The 20810-nt window shown below is 40.3% G+C and overlaps 1 protein-coding gene across 1 annotated transcript in view; it reads left to right on the top strand.

Moving 5' to 3' along the window:
* fstl4 (follistatin-like 4) overlaps window positions 1-20810 on the top strand; it is a gene marked incomplete at both ends in the record, with an annotated part of 144266 nt that overhangs the window by 99404 nt on the left and 24052 nt on the right. The window contains one exon of the mRNA XM_083910628.1: window positions 18050-18216. Within this exon, the coding sequence (XP_083766754.1) occupies window positions 18050-18216 (167 nt within the window). The remainder of the gene's footprint in view (window positions 1-18049; window positions 18217-20810) is intronic.

The raw sequence follows: 20810 nt of genomic DNA, 5'->3' as shown, positions 1-20810 counted from the left end.
AGCATTGCATTCTGACAAAAAGGACACAGAGTAAGGTAAGAACACGTCTGTAATCAGCAGGGAATTCACAGCCAACAGTTGCTATGGCAGAAAGTGGTTATAATATTTGTCATGCTGGGTTTTCGGGTCAATTTTCGACCTTGTGTGTAACAACCGAAAGTCCAATAGAGCCTCGAAGCCTCTTCAGGCAAGATAAAATGTTATGTTACTCAAGTTATGCTACCTTAATCTGCATAAATAATCTTTTTCATAACAATAAACTTTTCTTCTTTTCTTAATATAATGATACAAAGAAAAAACCTAATCAATGAGCAGACACTAGGCAACAGTGGAGAGAGTATAAAAACATCTGTCTCTGCCAGTCGGAGAGAGAGGAAAAGAAGAGAGAAGGGAGAGATTAAAGATAGAGACAACAAATCAAACAACAAGTATGTTAAACCAAAGCCAAAAAAACAAGAGTGGCCTCCACAAAAACCACAAAGGAGAGAAAAAAGAGAGGAGGAGGGAGGACAGAGACCAGAAACAGGAGTGTATGAGAGAGAGAGGGAGAGGATTGAATCATAGAACAGTAGAAAAGTAAATTACAACAGTCCAGTGAGGCCACGTTATCTCACCGAACTACTGTTAAAAGCCGGTGAGAAGAGGGAAGTCTGAGAGAGGCAGCTCTCACATGTAAAGGAAGCCTGTTCTCACAGCTGAGAGAGTGAGTGAGTGAGTGAGTGATAAACCTCCAGGTGAGCTCTTAACAAGAAAGTGACTGTGAACTGGAGGTCTACACACTCACAGCATCCCTTCCCTCCTTGCCTCCTCTTCCCCTTTTTCCTCGTCTCTCACGTTGTTATTTGCTTTCATATTATTTTTCTCTTCCTTTCCTTCAGTTCCCTCTCTCTCTGTTTCAGTGCTTATTACCACTCAGTGAACCTTTACAGCTAATTGCCGGTGTGTATGAGGGTCTTTCTGACACCGTGCAAGTGTCATCTCCAGCTCTATTCCAGGTTTAATTACCCAGTAACTGCAGTAACAGGTAAAGCACTTCCTGTAGATGTGTTGCAGTACGTCGTCGTTTAATTAAGTCACGTTTGGATTGGATCATTCCTCATGAAAGGGAGATTATTGGGATGATTTGAAACTGATTGTATAGCATTGGATGTCTGCCGGAGTACTTTGAATACTGATATATAATGTGTTCTGAAGTCAGTGGTTCATAATCAAATACTCTCCTCTCTGTTGTAGCTCTCATTGCCAAAACAATTTGTCTATTGAAAGAAGCAAATAGAGCAGCTACCACTGACTAGATTATAATCTTAGTGACAGATTGTGCATGTATATGCTGTCGTATATTATTATTTTGAACTGGACTTGCATAAATAGTTGCTACATCTTCATTTCCTCTTTGTTTCCCCACATAAAACCACACGGCCAGCAGGCCACTTAGATTTTTGGTCCTCAATAATAACAGGCATTCATATCCACATACTCGCATGACAACTCGCAACCAGTGGTCAACTATAGCAGTCTGTTCTGCATCACGATCGTGAGAGAGATGCCCCAGTGAGTCGTCATGGCAACTGTGGCTGTCTGTTTAATCTCCAGGAGTCATTTAGTACATAGTACTGTAGTTGATTCCAGCGAGGAGAGGAGACAAAAACACGCAATAAACAGTTAAGGATGTGGAAATATTCTACACAAACATAAGTGTGGAACATAAGGAGAGGAGAGACAGACAGGAAACACATGAGGACTTATTGACAGCGTCTGTTGAGACTCTTCATATCAAGCCTTTATGGATTTACCGTGAGTTTATTTGCCCGTGTTTGAAGCCCTCGCGTGAGACAAGAAACACTACACTGGTTGTGCATCAGTGTTTTGTACATGGTTTATGTGTAAAGTGTTGTCTTCTGTTCCCTTGATCTCTGTCTTTATACGTCAGTGAAGGATGACAGACTTGTCTCCTCGTCACCTTCTCTTATCTCCAAACCCATCCCGCAAAACCCAGATTAATTCTTATTTTCACTAACCTTATTCTGTTATTCACAGTAAAAGCACCTGGAACTAAATCATTCTGCCTTTTTCTATTTGCTTCAAGAACTTCATATAGACTGAGCACTGCACATAAAACAAGTTAAATTAAACGTATTTGAAGGAAGAGTGAGCTGAGTATACAGTATATACACTATTTATTTTATGCAAGAATAAAGAAGGAGAGTAGTTTTCCCTTGCATCATTTTACACTGGGGTTTTCAAGCATGAACAACTTCTGGCTGTCACACATTCAGATTATTCTCCATCTTCACAACATCAGAAGTGTTTTTGAAATTATATTTTACATTTAAATTCCCCTCTTGTTTGTTGTGATCATAAGAAAAACAAACCTGGAATACTCCAGGGTTTTGTCTTTCTTATCATACGTATTGTCAATCACATTTTGATTTTATTGTATTAATAAGAAACCACTTAATGAAGCTTAAGACAACTGAAAGCAGAAAACTACTACTACTATTCATAAATACAGCCAGATGCCTTGAATTCAAGCAGGTTCTTTTGTGGATTTTTATGTTAGTTTGAGAACAGATAAATGAATAGGATGAGTCAAATAAAAAGTCAGCACTCCACTGATCTCCAACAGTGAGCAAAGTAAAAAATTACATCACAAATGGGTGATGCATCAAACTGTAAGAGTTGCAAAATGTTCTTCTATTAAAAAGAATGACTAACAAGACGTTCACTTCAGGTTACTGCTCCAATGAAGCAAACAATAAAATAATTAGACGCACCAAACAAGTTCTCATGTTCCCCGTAATGCAGTCATTTAATTATTTATTAAACACTATATTGAAGTTCTTCCCACACATCTTTTTTTTAAGGCTTCGTGTAAAGTAAATCACATAAATTTGGACAATCTCAGCGTGGTATCTTTGAAGAAAGAGCAGTCGGATCATGTGTGCGATGTGTTAAACGTGGTGCAACGAAGTGCAAATTGCGATTCACTGTGACACACGCGCGCTCGTCGAGTAATCTGAGACGGCGAAGACGTGACGTTTCATCACTTACGGGCTCTCACGTTCTCCACCCAACATCTCTCACAATAACACATCGCTCAAACGCTGTCTGCACGTCCCTCATCTTTCATTTTTCGACCAATTATATTTCACTTTTACATCTCTAATTAGCCACAGAGACGTAAAACTCCCCCAAAAAATCTCACTGCAGTTTTCTTATTTCCCCCCTTTTTTTCTTCCATTCTCAACCAATGGATCCCAAGGGCAGCGAGTGTGTTCCAGCGCACCGTAATTCACAGGCAGCTGCCCCCGGGCTGTTAGTGGCCCAGCATGTGGTCTGCTTTTATCTCTCCTCTCTAACTCCATCTCTGGTGAGGAAATAATTCATTATCATGCCGCCATTGATTTGGTCTTTCTTTTGCCTCGTTGCTGAAACAAGCCCTCTTCTCTCTCTCTCTCTCGCTCCCTCACCTTCTGCAATTTCAAATAAGTGTGTGTCCACACAGATGTGTGTTTGCCACTCTGCGAGTGTGCGTGCATGGGAGTTGTGCTACTCCCATTTTTTCCTCCTCTGATCTTCTCGACAAAATCCCCTCCAGCTTCCACTTTTAGCAGCTTTGAAAGTGTTCTCTCAGAACAAAGGAGGTGAACTGTAAAAGTGTTTCTCTGTAAGAGAATAGGACTTTTTCTTCTTCCCGTCGCACCGAGAGCAAGTGTTGTGTTCTCAGGGTAAACATTTGTTCTGCGTAAATCATCGGCACCACGTTGCTCCAGATAACGTAGCTGTAATGACGTTATTATTTTTGTTTAATGAAAGCGTTTTTCGTCTTTTATGCATTGGATATGATCACAGGCCAGCGCTGACCTCGATGTGCTGATCTCAACAAACAAAACAACAAATGCTCAGATGATAAAGGGATGAGAGGGAGAGTGGAACAGAGGTTAAGAGAGAACGAGAGGGGAAAACCTGACTGTGTGCGTGTGTGTGTGTGTGTGTGTGTGCTCCCAGCTAAAATTATTATTTCCCAAACAGCCCGACTCACACACAGCCAAAAACCCAGACAAACACCTTAGAGGCCATTGATTTTAGTTCCTCTATGATCCGAAAGTGCTTTGATCAGAGTAAAGGACGACAACATGCAGGCGAGCTGCATAAACGCGCTAATTTAACCTGGTGATGCTGCATGTTAACATGTGTTTACTAGAAAGGAAAGAGAGCAAAAGCATTTGGCGGGAGAAGAGAAAGATGGAGATGATTTCGGAGAGCAACTGATGAATTATTCTATGTTGACATGTAAGGGAAAGGTGTTTCACTCAGTCAAATGCATGTTAGAAGTCTGATTGTAGTCAGACTAAGACAATAATTTGGTTTTCTTAATATCTTGTAAACACGTTAACGTCCAATTAAAATCGAGCTAGTCTTAGTCAGACTAACATACCTGGACCATGTGATTCATAGTCTGATTAAAGTCTGATTATAGTCGGACAACAGGAAACTGATCCAATATGCACTAGCTTATGGGGAGATACAGCGCCACCTACGGAGGCAGAGTCAGACATACGCGGCCAAAGTTGTCCGATTGCCTGTCTTAGTCGGACTACGGCCTTAACTTGATTAAATCAAGTGCAAGTGGGTAATATTTACATATACACACTGAAGGTATATTAGCACGTCATTCGTAGCAAAAGAGTCCACAAAATGAACAAATATGACTCGAATCCTGATTCACGATTACCAGCCGTGTAATTACAACAGTCAAAAGTCAGAATTTTAATGATGTTTTGAGGTTTTTGTGCCTCGCACTAGAACTAAATATCAAAAGCAGCACGTTTCGATCAAAGAAAGCCACAGCACCAGCTGGTTATAACTTTATTTTTTGATTTAACTCGACAGATAAAAGGAACACACGTAGAGCACAGACATACTCCAAAAGAAGCAAAGTTGCACAAATAGTATTAAGAATTGACCTTAAATACTCTGATGATATGATCATTCTTTGGTCCAGTTGAGGGTTGATTTGTTGGGGGGGAAAGCAAACACAATAAAAACCTGAAAAGACTTGTTTATTGTTTTCTCCGAAGTTTTCATTCCGTGAACCAAGAATAGCATTACTCCTTTACGAGCACTCGCGCTCACACAGCCGATATTATTTACTGGTTTTTGAAAGAATTTCCAAAGCCGGAGTGTTTTGTTCAGCAGACCTTGAAAGTGTGGCTTTGACAGCTTTACAAAGCTGAAATAGTCAGACATTTTGAACCACCAGAAAGTATGAGAGAGAGAGGGGGGAGAGATTGTGACGACAGAGGAGCAGGTAATCTCATACCTCAAAGGTCTTTATTCTGCAGCTTCTCTCCGGCTCAGCTCATTGTTGCATGCTCCCAGCAGAGAGTTGGTACACATCATCTCCTTTTCCAACATGCTGGCTTCAGGGGTTCCAGCTCAGAGGCTTTTCTTTTTTTTCTTTTTTTTTTTGTTCTAAGATGGTGCCGCGTTTGTTTATTAATGAATTAATTGACTCGGTTCACTCGGTAACAAGTTGCGAGTGTGTGTGTGTGTGTGTAGGGGTGCGTTTGAAGTGATGTTGCACTTCACATCAGAAGATCCAGGAGTAGGAACTGTGATGCCTTTTGAGTTTGAGGGATTGATGTCAGGGCAACACAGCTGTGACAGTCAGGACTGCAGAGTCATGTCGACAAGCCCCCACCGCACTATCTGACAGCTCCAACCAGTGGAGTTAAAAACCGGCCGTCATATCCAATTCTTCTCATCTCCGTCTGACCGATGGATTTCTGTGGAATTCATCATTATTTAAAAAGGATCTAATGATGCCTACCTAGAGTTTTTATCTCTTTTTATGTCAGACGTTTCATCAATGGCACCCTTTCCAATTGCAACCTCTGCGTATAATGTTAAAACGCAGCTTATTTGTAGTGCAACCTATTGTTTTCTTCCATATTTTGGCTCATACCTGCACTGCTGATGTCAGAGTCTGTGTGTGTGTGTGTGTGTGTGTGTGTGTGTGTGTGTGTGTGTGTGTGTGTGTGTGTGTGTGTGTGTGTGTGTGTGTGTGTGTGTGTGTGTGTGTGTGTGTGTGTGTGTGTGTGTGTGTGTGTGTGACAAATATTAGCATCACTATCTTCTGCAAACACACTACTTGGTCACTTAAGGGAAACACTTCTACCCTCCGGCCTCTGTGGCGCTCGCTTATTTACCATTAAACCACAAAGTAAGCGAGCAAGAACTTGAGCTTGGAACCTTTCGTAATTATTTGCAAAATCCCTGTCATGCTTGGGGGATCCATGGTAATTTAGCGGTGTGGCGTTATCCGTGGTGTAGACAAACTTTATTCTCCCATAATTCATTGCCCAGTGCACACACACACACACACACCCACACAAAGTACTCCGGCGGGGGAAAAAAATAGAGTAATTAATCAACTTCAGCAACTCATCAGCAGCTCTGTGAAACCCCTGTTAGTGGCTATAATGGTGCCATGTAAACGCTGCCTGTTAACGTTCACGTTCCTGCTAAATAATCAGTTGCCATTTCTACCAACGTGGAGAAGAAGGAACTTCCAGTGCTTGTTTTAATATATTTTTTATAAAGAATGTAAATCCAATTACTTAAGAAATGTTAAAAGGTTTCCTTAAAAATAATTCTCTAAACCATTCAGCCACATATTTTCAGTAAATAAAGCCAAAAGCATGCCTTTGGTAATTGGTAATTTGGTAATTATACAGTATAAATGTTCTACTCTCATGTCTAGATCTAACTTACCTACTTACAGTTTGGTTGGGTCAGTATTGTCACATAAAATGTGGCGTAGACATCTGCTAGTTTTTTAAATCAAATTTTCAAGGTGACAATTGATTTGGGACACACTTAAGGTCACAGCTTACACTTCCAGATTATACCACATCACAGCTATGACACGAGTATAACAGTACGTCTTCTATGGTCTCTGTGAACATACATCATTATGTCACCCAGTCCCTTCCTCAGCTGCAGAGGTGGCGACATCAGAGATCCGTGAGTGACTCAGACGTTTAGTTATCTGTCCCCAAAGCAACAGCGTGTTGTTTAGGGAGCTAAATATTCAGCTCCATTAAAGGCACCAAGGCTATAGACAAGGCTGTTGTTTAGCCAGGCATCGAAAAACCCACCGGAAAAAAAATGTTGCTTTTTAATCCAAAAGGTTGAACTATGCTGTGTAAAATATGACTTTCCTGACACATTCTCACAGGCTGTTTTACTGATAAAGTACTTGATAGAGTTCTGTATTCTCGTGATTTCATATCTTAGGATCCTTTTGTGAGGAGATGATCGTCCCCAACAAATCAATTGAAATGTTTCCTCATCATAATAAAACCCTGGGTCTCCAAATTGGCCAAAAGGTAAAGAAAAAGGGAACTCGAGCTTTGCCAAATGCTAATATGAAAGATAAGGTTGAGAGGTTTGCTGAGCACGGGAAATTCATGCTGCCTTGCTCGGTGTGGGGATGCAATCCAAAAAAAAAAAGATATTTCTTTTACTGGGGAAAAACTGACCTGGAGATTTTATAATGATTTGAATGTCCACGATTGTAATGACGATATATCCATTGTGAAAGAAAGGAACAGTCTATGATGGAATTGGGGGGCTGTTTCTTGGGCAGCAGGCTTCATTTTCCACTCGTCCTTGCAGCTACATGTGGTTGTTTCCTTGTCTTTGGAAGGATTCCATAATTGTTCCTTTGCCCAAGAACAAAACTCTGAATAGACTAAATGACTCTCTGGTCATGAAAACTTTGACAAAGTAGGTGAACAATGCACTTATACTGTATATGGACACTGTACAGGATAAGTTGGAGCCCTTTCCTCCGCTTTTAAGTCCATTCAACCTCACATTTTGTCTTATTCAGGCCTCATTTGCTGCCTGATGATCTTTTTAAAGAGTAAGATCACAGCGAGTGAGTGTCCCCTCTTTTATTTGCTTTATATACAAATGACTCACGAGAGATACTAAAGATAACGTGAACCTTGAACTATGTTATTACTGTCCTGTAGCGTTGAGTGTTACCGTAATGGAGCAGTTAAGGTGGCGAGTGAACACAGACGTGCAGTTAAGCGACGTTTAAGTGCGTACAGTGTGCAAGTGATACAGATAGCGAGTGTTTTCATAGTGATGGAATCTTTCGTGGCAAAATAATGTGAGCATCAGTAACCTAGTTTTAAACCACAACGCTTAGTGGCTTTAAAATATGTAGTAGCGTAAAGTGTTTTCAATTAATCATACGCAGTAAAATGAGCACACATTAGTTCTGACAAAGTACAGTGAAGTGTTGTCAGCGCAAAAGCAGAGCAAGTATCTTATCTCCAAAGCTTAACTTGAGATTAAATATATGGAAAGCAATCTTTTTTCTTTCCTTTGTCTCTGTGGATGTAGTGTCTAGTATTTTTTTCTTCACATTTTAGCCTTGTCAGTCATCTCTCTTTTTCTCTGAAGAAACAAAAAAACTAAGCTCGACTAAAAAAAAAACTATTCCAACTGAATTCAAAACAGTACCTCGTGTTTCGCTCTCTGAATTCAAGAGACCACTTTAACAGCCCTCGTGAGAACGACAAGAACAAAAAACTATCCGTCTTTCTGTTCTCCTGTCCTGTAGCTCTTTTTTTTCCTTTCTTCCCTGTGCATCACCTGCACTCGCATGCGCATATTTCCCGGTACATCATTGTGCATTCTGTTTCTATCACGGGCAAAGACCCTGAGGTCAGTTCGAGCCGTGACTCCTGCAGCGCTGAGTTGTGCTACAGGCCACTAATCTCTCTTAGCCTCCTCCTTCAGGGCTGGAAAGGTTTTTTTAAAAAGAGACCACTTAGCCGAAACCCTGTCAGAAAATGCCTTTGCAGTTTACAGTAGGGAGTACAACTGGTGGAGAGGGAGAGAGAGGGAAGATTATTGAGATTGTCGTAGGGTCTTGTGCTTCTTTCGGGTATAGGAATAAAGGCTTAATGAATTGCGGCTTATCTGGCCAAATGAAGTATGGAAGATTAGCTCCAAACTGTCGGCTTGTTTCCGTTAAGCCTCTCAGAGCAGGATGACTGTTTGAATTCTTTGAGATTTAAGATATTTTTTGATTTTGATCAGATCTTTTTCCTGTAAGCTTGATTTCTCTTAATGTAGCATAATATGGTAAGTATTTTTAAATGGAAACAGGATAAATAATGATGTATGATGATGCACCAGTGTGCACAAACTTTTGTCGCAACTTGTAATTACATTCTATTTTCAGCAACAGAAATGAGAGTTAAAAACAAGCTGCATATACGTCTGACTTACAGCAGATGAAATTCACAAAAATAGACATTTTCTGTAACTATGCGAGAAACTTGATGTCCTTCACACTGTCTTTTGTTTCCTTGCAGGGATTCAGGCACAACTGTTAATGCGACAAATAAACTTATAAATGTTGCACTGTTCTGAGTTTAATAGCCGTCTGCTCACTAAAATGTTCCCTTTTAGGGTGAACAGAGAACATCAGAGACCTCTACCCTGTCATTACCAAACCGATGCCGCTTCATTATTTTCGCCTCATCCTCTGTAAATCCACCGTCACCGTGCAATCCGCTGCTCAGGTGCTTAGCAGCAACACCACCCACTTCAGAGACGGGCTCCTTCCGTTGTTAGCAGCCTCTTCCTTCCCGAAAATTGGTCATTAAATAATGTCGGGGGGGAAATTGTTCCCTTTGAATGGCCCTGGTAAGTGTGCACTTCCAGGCGGGCTGCTGTATATATCTTGAGTAATAGATATTGTTGACAGCAGCAGGGTTATTTTTAGTGATTTTTGTCAACATTAAACTCAACAAGTTGCTTCCGCTCCGCTCTGAAAACTGTCTTATTATCTTATAATCCCGTTTATAAGTTTGTTTTAGTTTTGTTGGCTTCTTTAAAACTGTAATTTAACTGTCCTCGTCTTGTCACATTTTGTATTCAGTTCCCGGGGGAAAAAAGCCACAGGTCACTTTTTTCATAAAAAGAGGCAGCAATTTCGTCGAATAATTACGCGCTCGCCCGTAAACTTATGGCTCTTTATTCTGTTTTAATTGAGAGGCAGAACAAGCACAAGCGGTTACCGTCGACCTGCAGCCAACACATGACAGTAAAGGTCCGGCTGCAGTGAGTGCGCTGTCCCCACCTTCATATTTTACATGCATATGGAAGCGAGAGCAGAATCAGATCTCCTGCCAAACCTGCTGCTGCTGCTTTATTAATACAACTTGAAACAGATTATTTTAATATACTACTTTCTGCACACACTCTTCCGCCGTGTGCCTGCTCTCTGACTTCCTCTGTGACTCTTAACAAGCTTAACAAGGAGCTTCTCCTACTGGAGAAGAAGCACCATCTTGGATTTGCAGGCAGCTCGGCAGGAAGACACTTTAAATATAACAACGGCGACAAGAGAGCAGATTAAAACCATAGAGACAAGAAAAAGTGTGAGACAGAAACGGAAGAGTCACAGACGTATCTAAAGGGTTTGAGGCCCTGCAAAGGACGGAGACTGAGGGGGAAAAAATAGCCAAAAGATGCACACAAAACATCAAAAAGAGACAATGAGGTGGTGGGTGGATGAGAGGAGGAGGCGGCGGCGTAAGATAGAGAGGGAAGGCTAAGTCGGGGAAGCAATGAGTAGCGGCAGCGGCAAAGGATTCCTCTGTACCTGTGGAGGAGATTAAGGGTCTGCATCCAGTGTGATTAATGAGCTGGCTGCTGATTGCTCATCCCTATCTCCCTCCCATGAATAATCACCACACCAGCAGGAGTTTGAGTCTCCATGTGCATGTGTGACAGAGAGAGAAAAAGAGTAAGTGCTTATGTGTATAATGAGAGAGGAAGGAGTAAAGAGTGAGTGTGAAAGACAGTAAATGATAGAATGCATGTGCACAATACGGCGTATGATGCACACGACTACAGTTTAGTGTGTCGGCATGTTTGAGACATGGATGATGCATTTTTACTAATAGCTGCAGCCCACCTGCAGAGAGCAACAGGATCATTTGTATGCACCCAGTGGGAGTTCTGTCTCCCGACACTTGTTGTATGAACACAGAGGACACAGTCAGAGACGGAATAATAGTCTCAGCATACATCAATTGTTTGTAAAAAAAGTAAATAAATAAGTAAAAAAAATAAAACTGGAGAGCTTTAGGTTGAGATTTGGGTGATAAAACGGGTGAAACTTACAATTGTGGGCCCAAATATTATATTATTACAAATGGGGAGCTTTTATTCTGAAGGAGGGGAAAGGAAATATTATTCTGAAAATAACGCTTTTAATATTGTGAGGTTGACTGACTTCCTGTCCCGCTCGTCATCTGGCAAAAATAGAACACGCAGTGGAATTGCCGGGGTCAAAACACAACGTGAGTAAAGATATGTATACAATATACATAATAATTTAATTATTAATTAATTAATTTTTCGTTATTTTAAGTTGAATTCAAACAATTGTCATGTTCAAAGCCACGTTTTTTTCCATAATCACCGTTAATCTAAATACGAACAACACACTTAAGAGAGAATAACAGATTTCCTTGGGTCGTCTTGTCCCAAATCCCCAAAAGTATTTTTTTTAATAACCTGCAGATTCAACAAACTTAGTCAACCATTGGTGGCCAGCAATCTTGCCTACTGCAGCTTTAATAATGCTGTGATACTGCTGGATAAAGAGATTTTTTAGTTATTCACGAACAAACACAAACATTGATTCTTCACGCGTTAGATTAACCCACACAGCAGACTAAAAAAAATGACCCATACACAGTATTCTATATCTAAAGTGCCTCTCCTAACCAATTAGGAGTGGAAATGTCCCAAAGTCCCAACGGTTTTACCACACAAAAAAAGGAAAAACAAGCAAAAGAAGCATGTTTTATTTATTTATGTACACTTTTATGAACATAATTGTCTGCCATCTCACTGCCCACACATTAGTTACGTCACTTTCTGTGTATAAAATCCTGATCCTGATACAAAACCGCAGTGTTGCTGTATTCATATCCGACGCCTTAATGATGAGAAAAGTCAAGCTGTGACGACAAAACCCACTTTCACTTTCTCTGTGACTTGAGAGGAAGTGGAGGAGGAACAAGGCCCCGCACGTCAAAGCATCCTTCAGTAATTCAGTATCCAAATACAGCTGCCGGTGCCGACACGTGCTTGTGTGATTCTATTTTTACAGCATTGATTGATGCACTTTACGATCGTCCTGGTTACCTGAGACCTTGCTCGTGTCGTCGCCGTGACTTCTTGGCGGTGGTCTAGCGACGATAAATGTTCAAAATAATTGAGATATCGGGTTCACCACCAGAGTGCATTAATAACACAAATCCTACACCAACACTATTTAATAATTTGTCGGCCGAGTGACACACACACACACACACACACACCTACGCCCTCCATGGCTCACGAGAGAGCGCTGTGGTTTTCCAATAAGCGTTGGAAGTGTCTCTGTCAGCGGCTCAAAGCAGTGAACACTATGTTCAGCGAAAGGAACTCGTGTTTTGCGAGCGTATCGTCTTCCCACGTGTGTCATCGCGGAAGTTTCCCCCAACAATTTAATCCCAAACAAATTCAATATGCGACTGAATAACTTCCCACAGGACTCTCGAATCCATCAGAGAGGCAGTAATCACAGACTGTGATCAATCCTTCACTGTATGGATGAACAGATAATTAAAAATATCACTCAAACACACCATATGGCGTCACATCGCGCCAATTTAAATGAAGCCCTGTTGCACTAGGATTCATAAAGAAGTCTTTAATTACACTAAATAATCATGACGTATTTTCTTACCGGTGGGGGTCAGCCGGTGGTTTAATCTAAAGACGGTGTTTTCTGAGGACAACATCTGATGACAAGATGTTTTGGGGGAAATGCTGGAAAGTGCTGTTTTTGCCTGATGGGAGCGACTCACAGAGATCTCTGCAGCTGCTGCCTCTCTCACTCAAGTGGGCGTGTTTGTCTTGTTTAGCCAAGCATTAACTTCACAGAGAGGCAGTTTCGAGAAAGAGGATCGAGATAGGATAAAAAAAATAAAAAAAAACATCAGTAGATCAATTCGTATGAAATAAGAATAGCAGGTTTATGTATTTATATTTAAATGTCCTCGTGCTAAAAGAATGAGGACTTGTTTTCGAACGATAAGGAAACAAAAAGCCCCGCCAATTATTTCGTCTGACAGTTAAAGTGTCTCACAGGAAACTGCCACTCTGCACATTTTATGTGTCACTTTATAGCGACATTAGACCGGACATCTCGTCTCTAGTTTGGATTCTTGTTTTTCCGAATCAATTTTTAAATCCTTTTATTGCTCTTTAAAGCTCTCATTGTCTTGGTCTTTGTTTTATCTTTCCTGATTTGCTTTTATCATCCCTCAAATACATGCAGGTCTTCTGGCAATGTGTAAATAATGGTATTTTTCCCTTGGTTAATTGCCTTATATGGACATCCGGGGGTCTGTGTTTATAGGTCACATCTTCAGGCTTTACAAAATTTGTTTTTTCCATGTTCTTATGTGTTGTTGAGTCGAAGTTATGATTAGTTTTATTCAAAGTTAGAGTTATTTTAACAGGAGTAGCGATACTTGTGCAGAAGTGACTTTGAAATGCGACGTATTTCCATATTTCTCAAATTCAATCCAAACTTCTTGAGTATACTTGTTGCTGAGGTGTGTTTATGTAGTTGGTGAAAATGGAAAAAGAAAATAATGTTATCACATTGCCTATGGGTTGTGCTGAAAATATATTCTATATTCTTATAGCCTCTGTGCATACGTTTGAACATAGTGATACAGCCCCTGACGACCTTTTAAAAGCAGACTCAAGACCTAACTACTTAGTCTGGCTTTTAATTGAATTCCTGTTGAATATTTGCTTTATTTCGATGTTTTATTTGTTTAAATGTTTACATCATTTCTATACACTGTTTTTTATCTCCTGATTGATATCCTGTTAAACCAGTCACCTATTTCCATCTTTATTTATACATTTATTATATACTACATCACCTCATGGCATATAAAAATATGTTATATGTTCCCCTCTGATAATTTTTCAGGGGCAGCAGCGTTCTTCTGTGACTGTTATTCTTCCAAAATAGCACCATTCCCTACTGAGCTGCATATCATGTGTGGTATGTTTTTTATGATGCTTTCAAATGCCATATATTTTTTTATCTCCATTATTATGCATCATGCGGCGGCTCGTGTGACCTTTAAGTCCCGCAGCATCAGTCGGAAGAGTCCGAGTGATTGCAGCGTATTGTCTTCATAAATGTTCTGTGAAGAGCAGCTGTATTTTTGTTAAAAAATGTCCATGTGGTTTTTATAAAGCTGAGGTTTTTTTTTCCTCCCATGGTAACTGCAGTGAATCTGGGACAGTAAAAAGATGTCTCACTCACACAAAAGATGCTTCACAGCTAATCCTATCCACCGGCGTCATTGTTGTTGTAAAAATGAGCATCTGCAGCTGCTAATGATTCTTTTTAATGATTATTGGTGTCAGGTGTCAGTAACGCTGTAAACCCGCCCCTCTCTGATGCCATCATCCATAACAACATTTGAATGAACACATTGCCAACTCAGCAGCCCATAATGCTCGGACAAATATGGACTAATCCATGCTCGTTGGGCACCAGTCGGCTCGTTTTTCTCGCTTCCCGCCCCCCCTCCTCACGTCTCACTCCTTCACCTATGACCCCCATCTCTTTCTCTGCTCCTCAGCTCACCTTTTCTTTTCCTCTTCCCGGTGTAAAGTCGGGATGGTTATGTCGTGGCCTATAAAAAAGTCACAGTGTTCTGCTCCTGTGCTTTGTGGTTTGATGTCTTTACTCCTGTTCGGGGAGGGGCAGCTCTCTTAAAAAAAAAAGTGGATGGGAACAAAGTCTCCGAGCCGCAGTCTTGAGCTCAGCACATTTAGTTATTCCCTGGGAGATCGTCTTCATGCTTTGAATCAAATTTATCTCCCCCTCCTGTCTCACGTGCACTCATATTTTTACTTTTCCTATGCCCCAGTGGGTCTTCCTTTCTTCTGCTCGCCCATTTTTACATACTATAGAGTATGTTTTTCTTTTTCCTTTGTCCTTATAGACCATATGTTTCTGGCATTTACATCATTTCTTTTTGTCTCTGCCTCAAATTTCTTGCTCCACTTCTCTTTCTTTTGTTTCACTTTTTTTCGCACCGTTGTACGTCCCTCTGGAGCAGGACACAGGAAACTTCTCTTTGGCCCTGTCGCTCTGTTGTCCGTAGCTCAGTTAGTGCGACGCTGATCGATCAGCCGAGCGCCTGAATCCCCTGGAAAGTCTAGAACTAACTACAAGACAATGGAGCTATTTTCATAAAAACTTTTGGACTCATTAAAGAAAGATAATGTCATGAAAAACAAAGCCTGTGACTAGGTAATTTGTCTATTTGTATATACATACAGTATATATATATATATATTTGTGGACCTTCTGTGAGAGCAGGAATAATCTGTTCTGTTGGTTAATTAGTTACGATAGTGCTATAGTGCTGGATAGGCACAGCGTTATGGATTCACATCCAAAATTGAATGATGAATTAATTAATTTCTGATCCACTCACTCATGCACTTAAGCCCTGCCAATATTAAAATGTTACCCTGCTTTCATTAAGTGCTTAAAGGACTCTTTTTTGCCAAATTAAAGAAAAACAAATAGTCATTAGTGCCTCCAATGTGTGGGCTGTCAAAATCAAAAAATAAGATGTCTTATTTTTTTTTATTTAGTTCTTAAAATCCTTTAAAATACCATGTCTTACATTGTTATTCCCTTGGACTTTGCAAGGGCTTCTCCATTATGGCCAAAAATTGTTGGTTAAAATTGTCACAATAATTTTTGATCACACGTGATATAGACAAAATAGTTCAATTGCAATTGTTTATCTACTTTAATGTTGTGCCACATGATCTGGGCATGGGACACTAAAGTGTTACAGACCTCAAATCTCGGATGTTCGGAAAGGTCTGTTTTTTTTGTTTATTATTATACTTATTTTATCATTGTCTTCGTGTTCCTGAACCAAACTGACCCAAATCAGTTGATGACTCAGTCCTGGTGTAGCGTGATATTTTACAGAAAAGGTCGACTTCAGCTCCTTATGTCAACTTACCCAGGCTTTTATGCCATTATCTTGTCTTGTCCAACCTTTACTGTCTCTTTTTTTTGTCTCACTCTGTCTCTTCTGTCTTCCCCACGTCTCCGCCTGTCTCCACCCCGACATCTTAGCATTTAAAACACCCTCGAATGTTAACAACTCTCCGAGACCCAGTTTCTCTCTCTAAAGGTGTCATCAACAGCAATTAGCAGGTTTCATTTTATGACTTTAAATCAGGATTAAAAATACATTTTCACTGCTAGCCCATCATTCACAAAGTTATTAAGTTTTTATGCTTTGGCCTTTTGCGGCGAGACGGTGAAAGTGATGACTCATATATTAAATCAGCAGAAAAGTTCAAACTTGTATGAGTTTGCTGCAACAAATATCTAAACATAGCTTTTTTGAAATGATGATGGAGTATTTTTCCTGTCTGAGTTTGGTTTGTAGGCAGACGTGCAACAGGGGCTTTGAGCTGAAGGTCATTTTAGCGTCGTAGTCTGCGCTGATTTACCTCAATGCAACAAGCTTTATTTTAAAGAATTAACACTCAATCAAACTAAAACTATTCAACATGGTCTCAAGTTGACTCGCATAACTTCAATAAGTTCCGAGAAATTCCTATGAAGACTGTGTTCACCAACACAAATAAATAAGGAAATAGCATCAGAACGTTGAAAAGATCCTGTAAGAAACTAAGTCTGTTTCAAGTAAAGAATCATACAGACTCCGAGGAAATCGTCACTTTTCTTATTTTATTCTAATTAACCTTTATTTAACCATTAAAAAGACCCACTGAGATCAAGACCTCGTGGCTAAGAAAGGCCGCAGCACACGACATAGTAGTTAATTAAACCAGGGGAAGATAACAGGCGCAAAACAAACGTTGAAATATAAAAGTGCAAGAGTTATGGCTGCAGTAACATTTTTTTTTTTTTTTTTTTTTTTAATATTCATGACAAAAATTGTGTTTAAAAAATTAGATTCGTTATCACATGTCTGAGTGCTTATGTTAATGCTTCCTGCTGCACATATTGTTGTGTATTTTGCTTCGTCATCTTGATCCATAGATGTTCATTTCCCATGCACAATGACGGATATAATTTCACCTATTTCCGTCTCTAACTCTGTCTTTAAATACACATCAGTAATGAAAGGTGGTCAACATCCTGTTATTTACTTCATTTAGATTTATCCCATTTGATTTTTTTATTATTAAACCAAGTGAATCCTGTGTTCCTGAGAACAACATTGACCCAGGGTCACACATGTCAGTGCTTACGTGCACCACATCCAAATTCATCTAACATCCCATTCGTGTTGTTTGATATTTTTATTCTCTTTAAATATGAAAGCTGTATGAACAGAGGCAGCGAAAAGACAGAGGATTATATAGTGTTGTAAAGCAATAACAGTCATGAAATAGACTTATCACACACTCTCTATACCACAGAGCTGCAGAGATGCTCCTTTTATGTCTTATTAAATACAAATACACAGCACATAATACGACATGCTTTAGAAAAACAGTGCAGCTGTGACCCTCCATGGCCACACGGCTTGGCAACAGATAGAATTTATGGCAGCGAGAGGAACGAGTGAAGGATCATTCTTAATTTGCCGTGAAGGTGAGTTGAATTGTGCGGCCATTTCAATGAACATAAATTGACTTTAATGAGATATTTGGGCGAGCTGTGTGTCCTCTGACATGTGGTCCTCCTCATGCAGAGTATCCTTCACTCACGGACAGCCGTTTGTCCTCCGCGGTCCACTAACAACAAGACGGATGCTCGGAAACGTGGTTCCGTTCCTTCGCCCCAGCACGATCGCTCAGTTGTGATTTTTCCGACACCAATCCTCTCCCTTTTGTGCTCTGACCCTAACAGAAGTCGTCCAGCTGATCCTGGCCGAGGACCAGCGCATCAGCGTCTCCACGGTAACAGTGGGCCTCAGCGCCGTCCTCACCTGTGCCATCCAGGGAACGCTGCGTCCACCGATCATCTGGAAGCGGAACGGCATCATATTAAACTTCCTGGACCTGGAGGACATCAACGTGAGTGCATGTTTATATCTCTCCATCATATTTTCTCTCTGCTGATGTCGGTAATGACCCCGCTGCTTGACTTGCTCCAACGCGGTGGATTAAATGTGTTAAATTTACTTTTTAATTGAGCCCTCAATTAATATTTGATGATATCAAGTAGTGAGGAGGGACATTAGCAGTTCAGGGAGTTTTTAATTTCCCAGCATGAGCTGCGGCTTTATTTCTTCTTTGTATTTACATTGTTAGAAGAAGCACTTAGAGGTTATGAGCTCTTACGGTAAAAGGTGTGCTGAGAATAGTACGTTCCTGATTAAAAAAAGAAAGGGAAAAAAAACTTATGAGAGGTGGCTGAAGCAGTCAAATGATAATTTACTCAGCGCCTAATGAACCGCGCTCCTCTTTAGACTCCACGTCGGCACAGGTGACAGCGCCGCGTTGGCCTTGCACACAGCCCCGATCACAATGCACTAATTGCCTGTTAATGAGCTGCCTTGTTGGTCTGCTGCGATGATGAGCCGATAAACAATGTCAAGTGTTGAGGTGGAGACTGCAGGAGAGGAAAATGGCAACAGAGGGCCCTCAGGCTCTTGACCGTACATAATGAATTTCCACACGGTGCCGTGATCCTCGTGGAGGAGGCAGAGAGCGGCGGCAGGAGAGCCCCGGCTGTGTTTGACTTTCTTTTCATTGATTCGGGGTCAAAGATGAAATAAACAGAATCCTTAAATGGAGGAGCACTCGTCAAACCTGGTCTTGAAATTTGAGTGATTTCTTCGCTAAATAGAGGATAAATAGGCCATGAAGATTTGAGAACATCTTGACATTAAAATAAATAACCCAGAGTCGATAAAGGGCTGAAGACAGAACATCCACAAGTGACCACACTTTAAAAGCAAAGTAATTCCAATTGCATGCAACTCAGACTTAATAACACAATAGTGAGGCCATCTGTAATAAGTGCTTATTATACTGCACCAGCCAAAGAAACATGGATACAGATTAATTCAGATATTAAATGAATAATGTATATGCTTTATTAAAAACAGGTATAAAGCAGATGCTTTTTTTTTTATTTGCAACCACTTGGTAAACAACAGGACTGTTGCATCAGTATTGGACTGTGTATTATGGAAAAGCAATGATGATTGCATTTGCTGAATAGGTCAAAGGAGACATTCATGTAGTTTTGGATATGAAAAGAAGTTTTATTATTCACTGTGAATGTGTCCGTTTCCATCTCCATGAATAATACGTCCATTTTTATGTTTTTTCCTGTTGGTCTGTGTGTGTGTGTGTGTGTACCCTCAATTCATTACCTGAACTCAAAGGTTAACAGCTATGCCCATCACGGTGAAGTTAACTTTCATGACAGATTAAGCAATGTCACAAATCTGAATACTAAGACCGATCCAGTTCGTTCTCAGTCACTGAACAGAATTAGAGCTGCAACTAAGGATTATTTTCTCGATTAATCGAGTAATCGCTTGGTCTTGTTTTGTCCACAAACCAAAATGATTCAGTATGAATGGTTTCATAGTTATATGGAGCAAAGAAACAAAGAAAATATTCACATTTAAGAAGCTGAAAAACCACAGAAAAGTGGTTTTAATTATTTGGAAAACACTCAAACTTAAATGATCGATGATCAAAATAGTTGCCGATTTATTTAGTAATCGATTAATAATCAATTAATCGAGTAATCGTTTCAGCTCTAAACTGAATTGCTTTCTTTCTTTGTGATTCGGACACTGATCTGGATTCAAGATCTATAGATAAAAAACACTATTGTCAAGTATAATAGCTTTGGTAAGGTATGCACATTCATTCGTACTTGTTTTGATGTTGGGAGGAAACCCACATGCACAAAAAAGACCGGGAATCAAACCCAGCACCTTCTTGCTGTGAGGCAACCACTAAGCCACTGTGCATTGAATCATCAACTTTAGGAGTGAGCATAACTGCACACACACAAGAAGCAAAACTTATAATTAATGGTTTTGGCCAAAATATTTAAGCATAACCAGCCAGAAATAATATTGTAGTCACACTTTTAACCCTGATGGTCTATTCAGTTTTAATTGCCCTCACTGGTGTCGTTGTGTCTCTCACCTTTTATTCTATATTCAGATTTCAAATAAAAGCTTCTTTAAAAACTCCCTCATCTAAGTCACATAACAACCTTCTGCCAGGTCACATTCATTTCTTCAGCCCTCAAAAAGTAAAAATAAATAATAATAATAATGATCCATGTCATGATGGAGCCACATCAGGACATCTGCTCTGCCACTCGATGGGACAGCAAACTATTTAATGCCTTAATCCACCCTGAGCTGTGGCTGGAACCCCCTGGTGACTGCAGCATTCTGCACCAACAACAACCGCCTCCATTCATCAACCTAATGGGCTTTATATTTTTAACCCTTGCCATTTATCAGGCTGAGGCAGCGTGATGAGGGGGGGACAGAGCCCCCATCAAATTCCCCCAACGCCTGCTACAGCTCAACAGGGAGACCGTTGATTCATGGTCTCTCTCCACGTCCAAATCACTCTTTTTCCTCCCTTGTCTTTTTCCATCACTTCCTGCTGTTGTGCGCCTCCCTATT

This window comes from Microchirus variegatus, assembly GCF_963457635.1.
Source record: "Microchirus variegatus genome assembly, chromosome: 2".
In the NCBI taxonomy this organism is placed as follows: Eukaryota; Metazoa; Chordata; class Actinopteri; order Pleuronectiformes; family Soleidae; genus Microchirus; species Microchirus variegatus.
The sequence above is the reverse complement of the archived record's forward strand: the minus strand, read 5'-3'. Positions and strand labels throughout refer to the sequence as shown.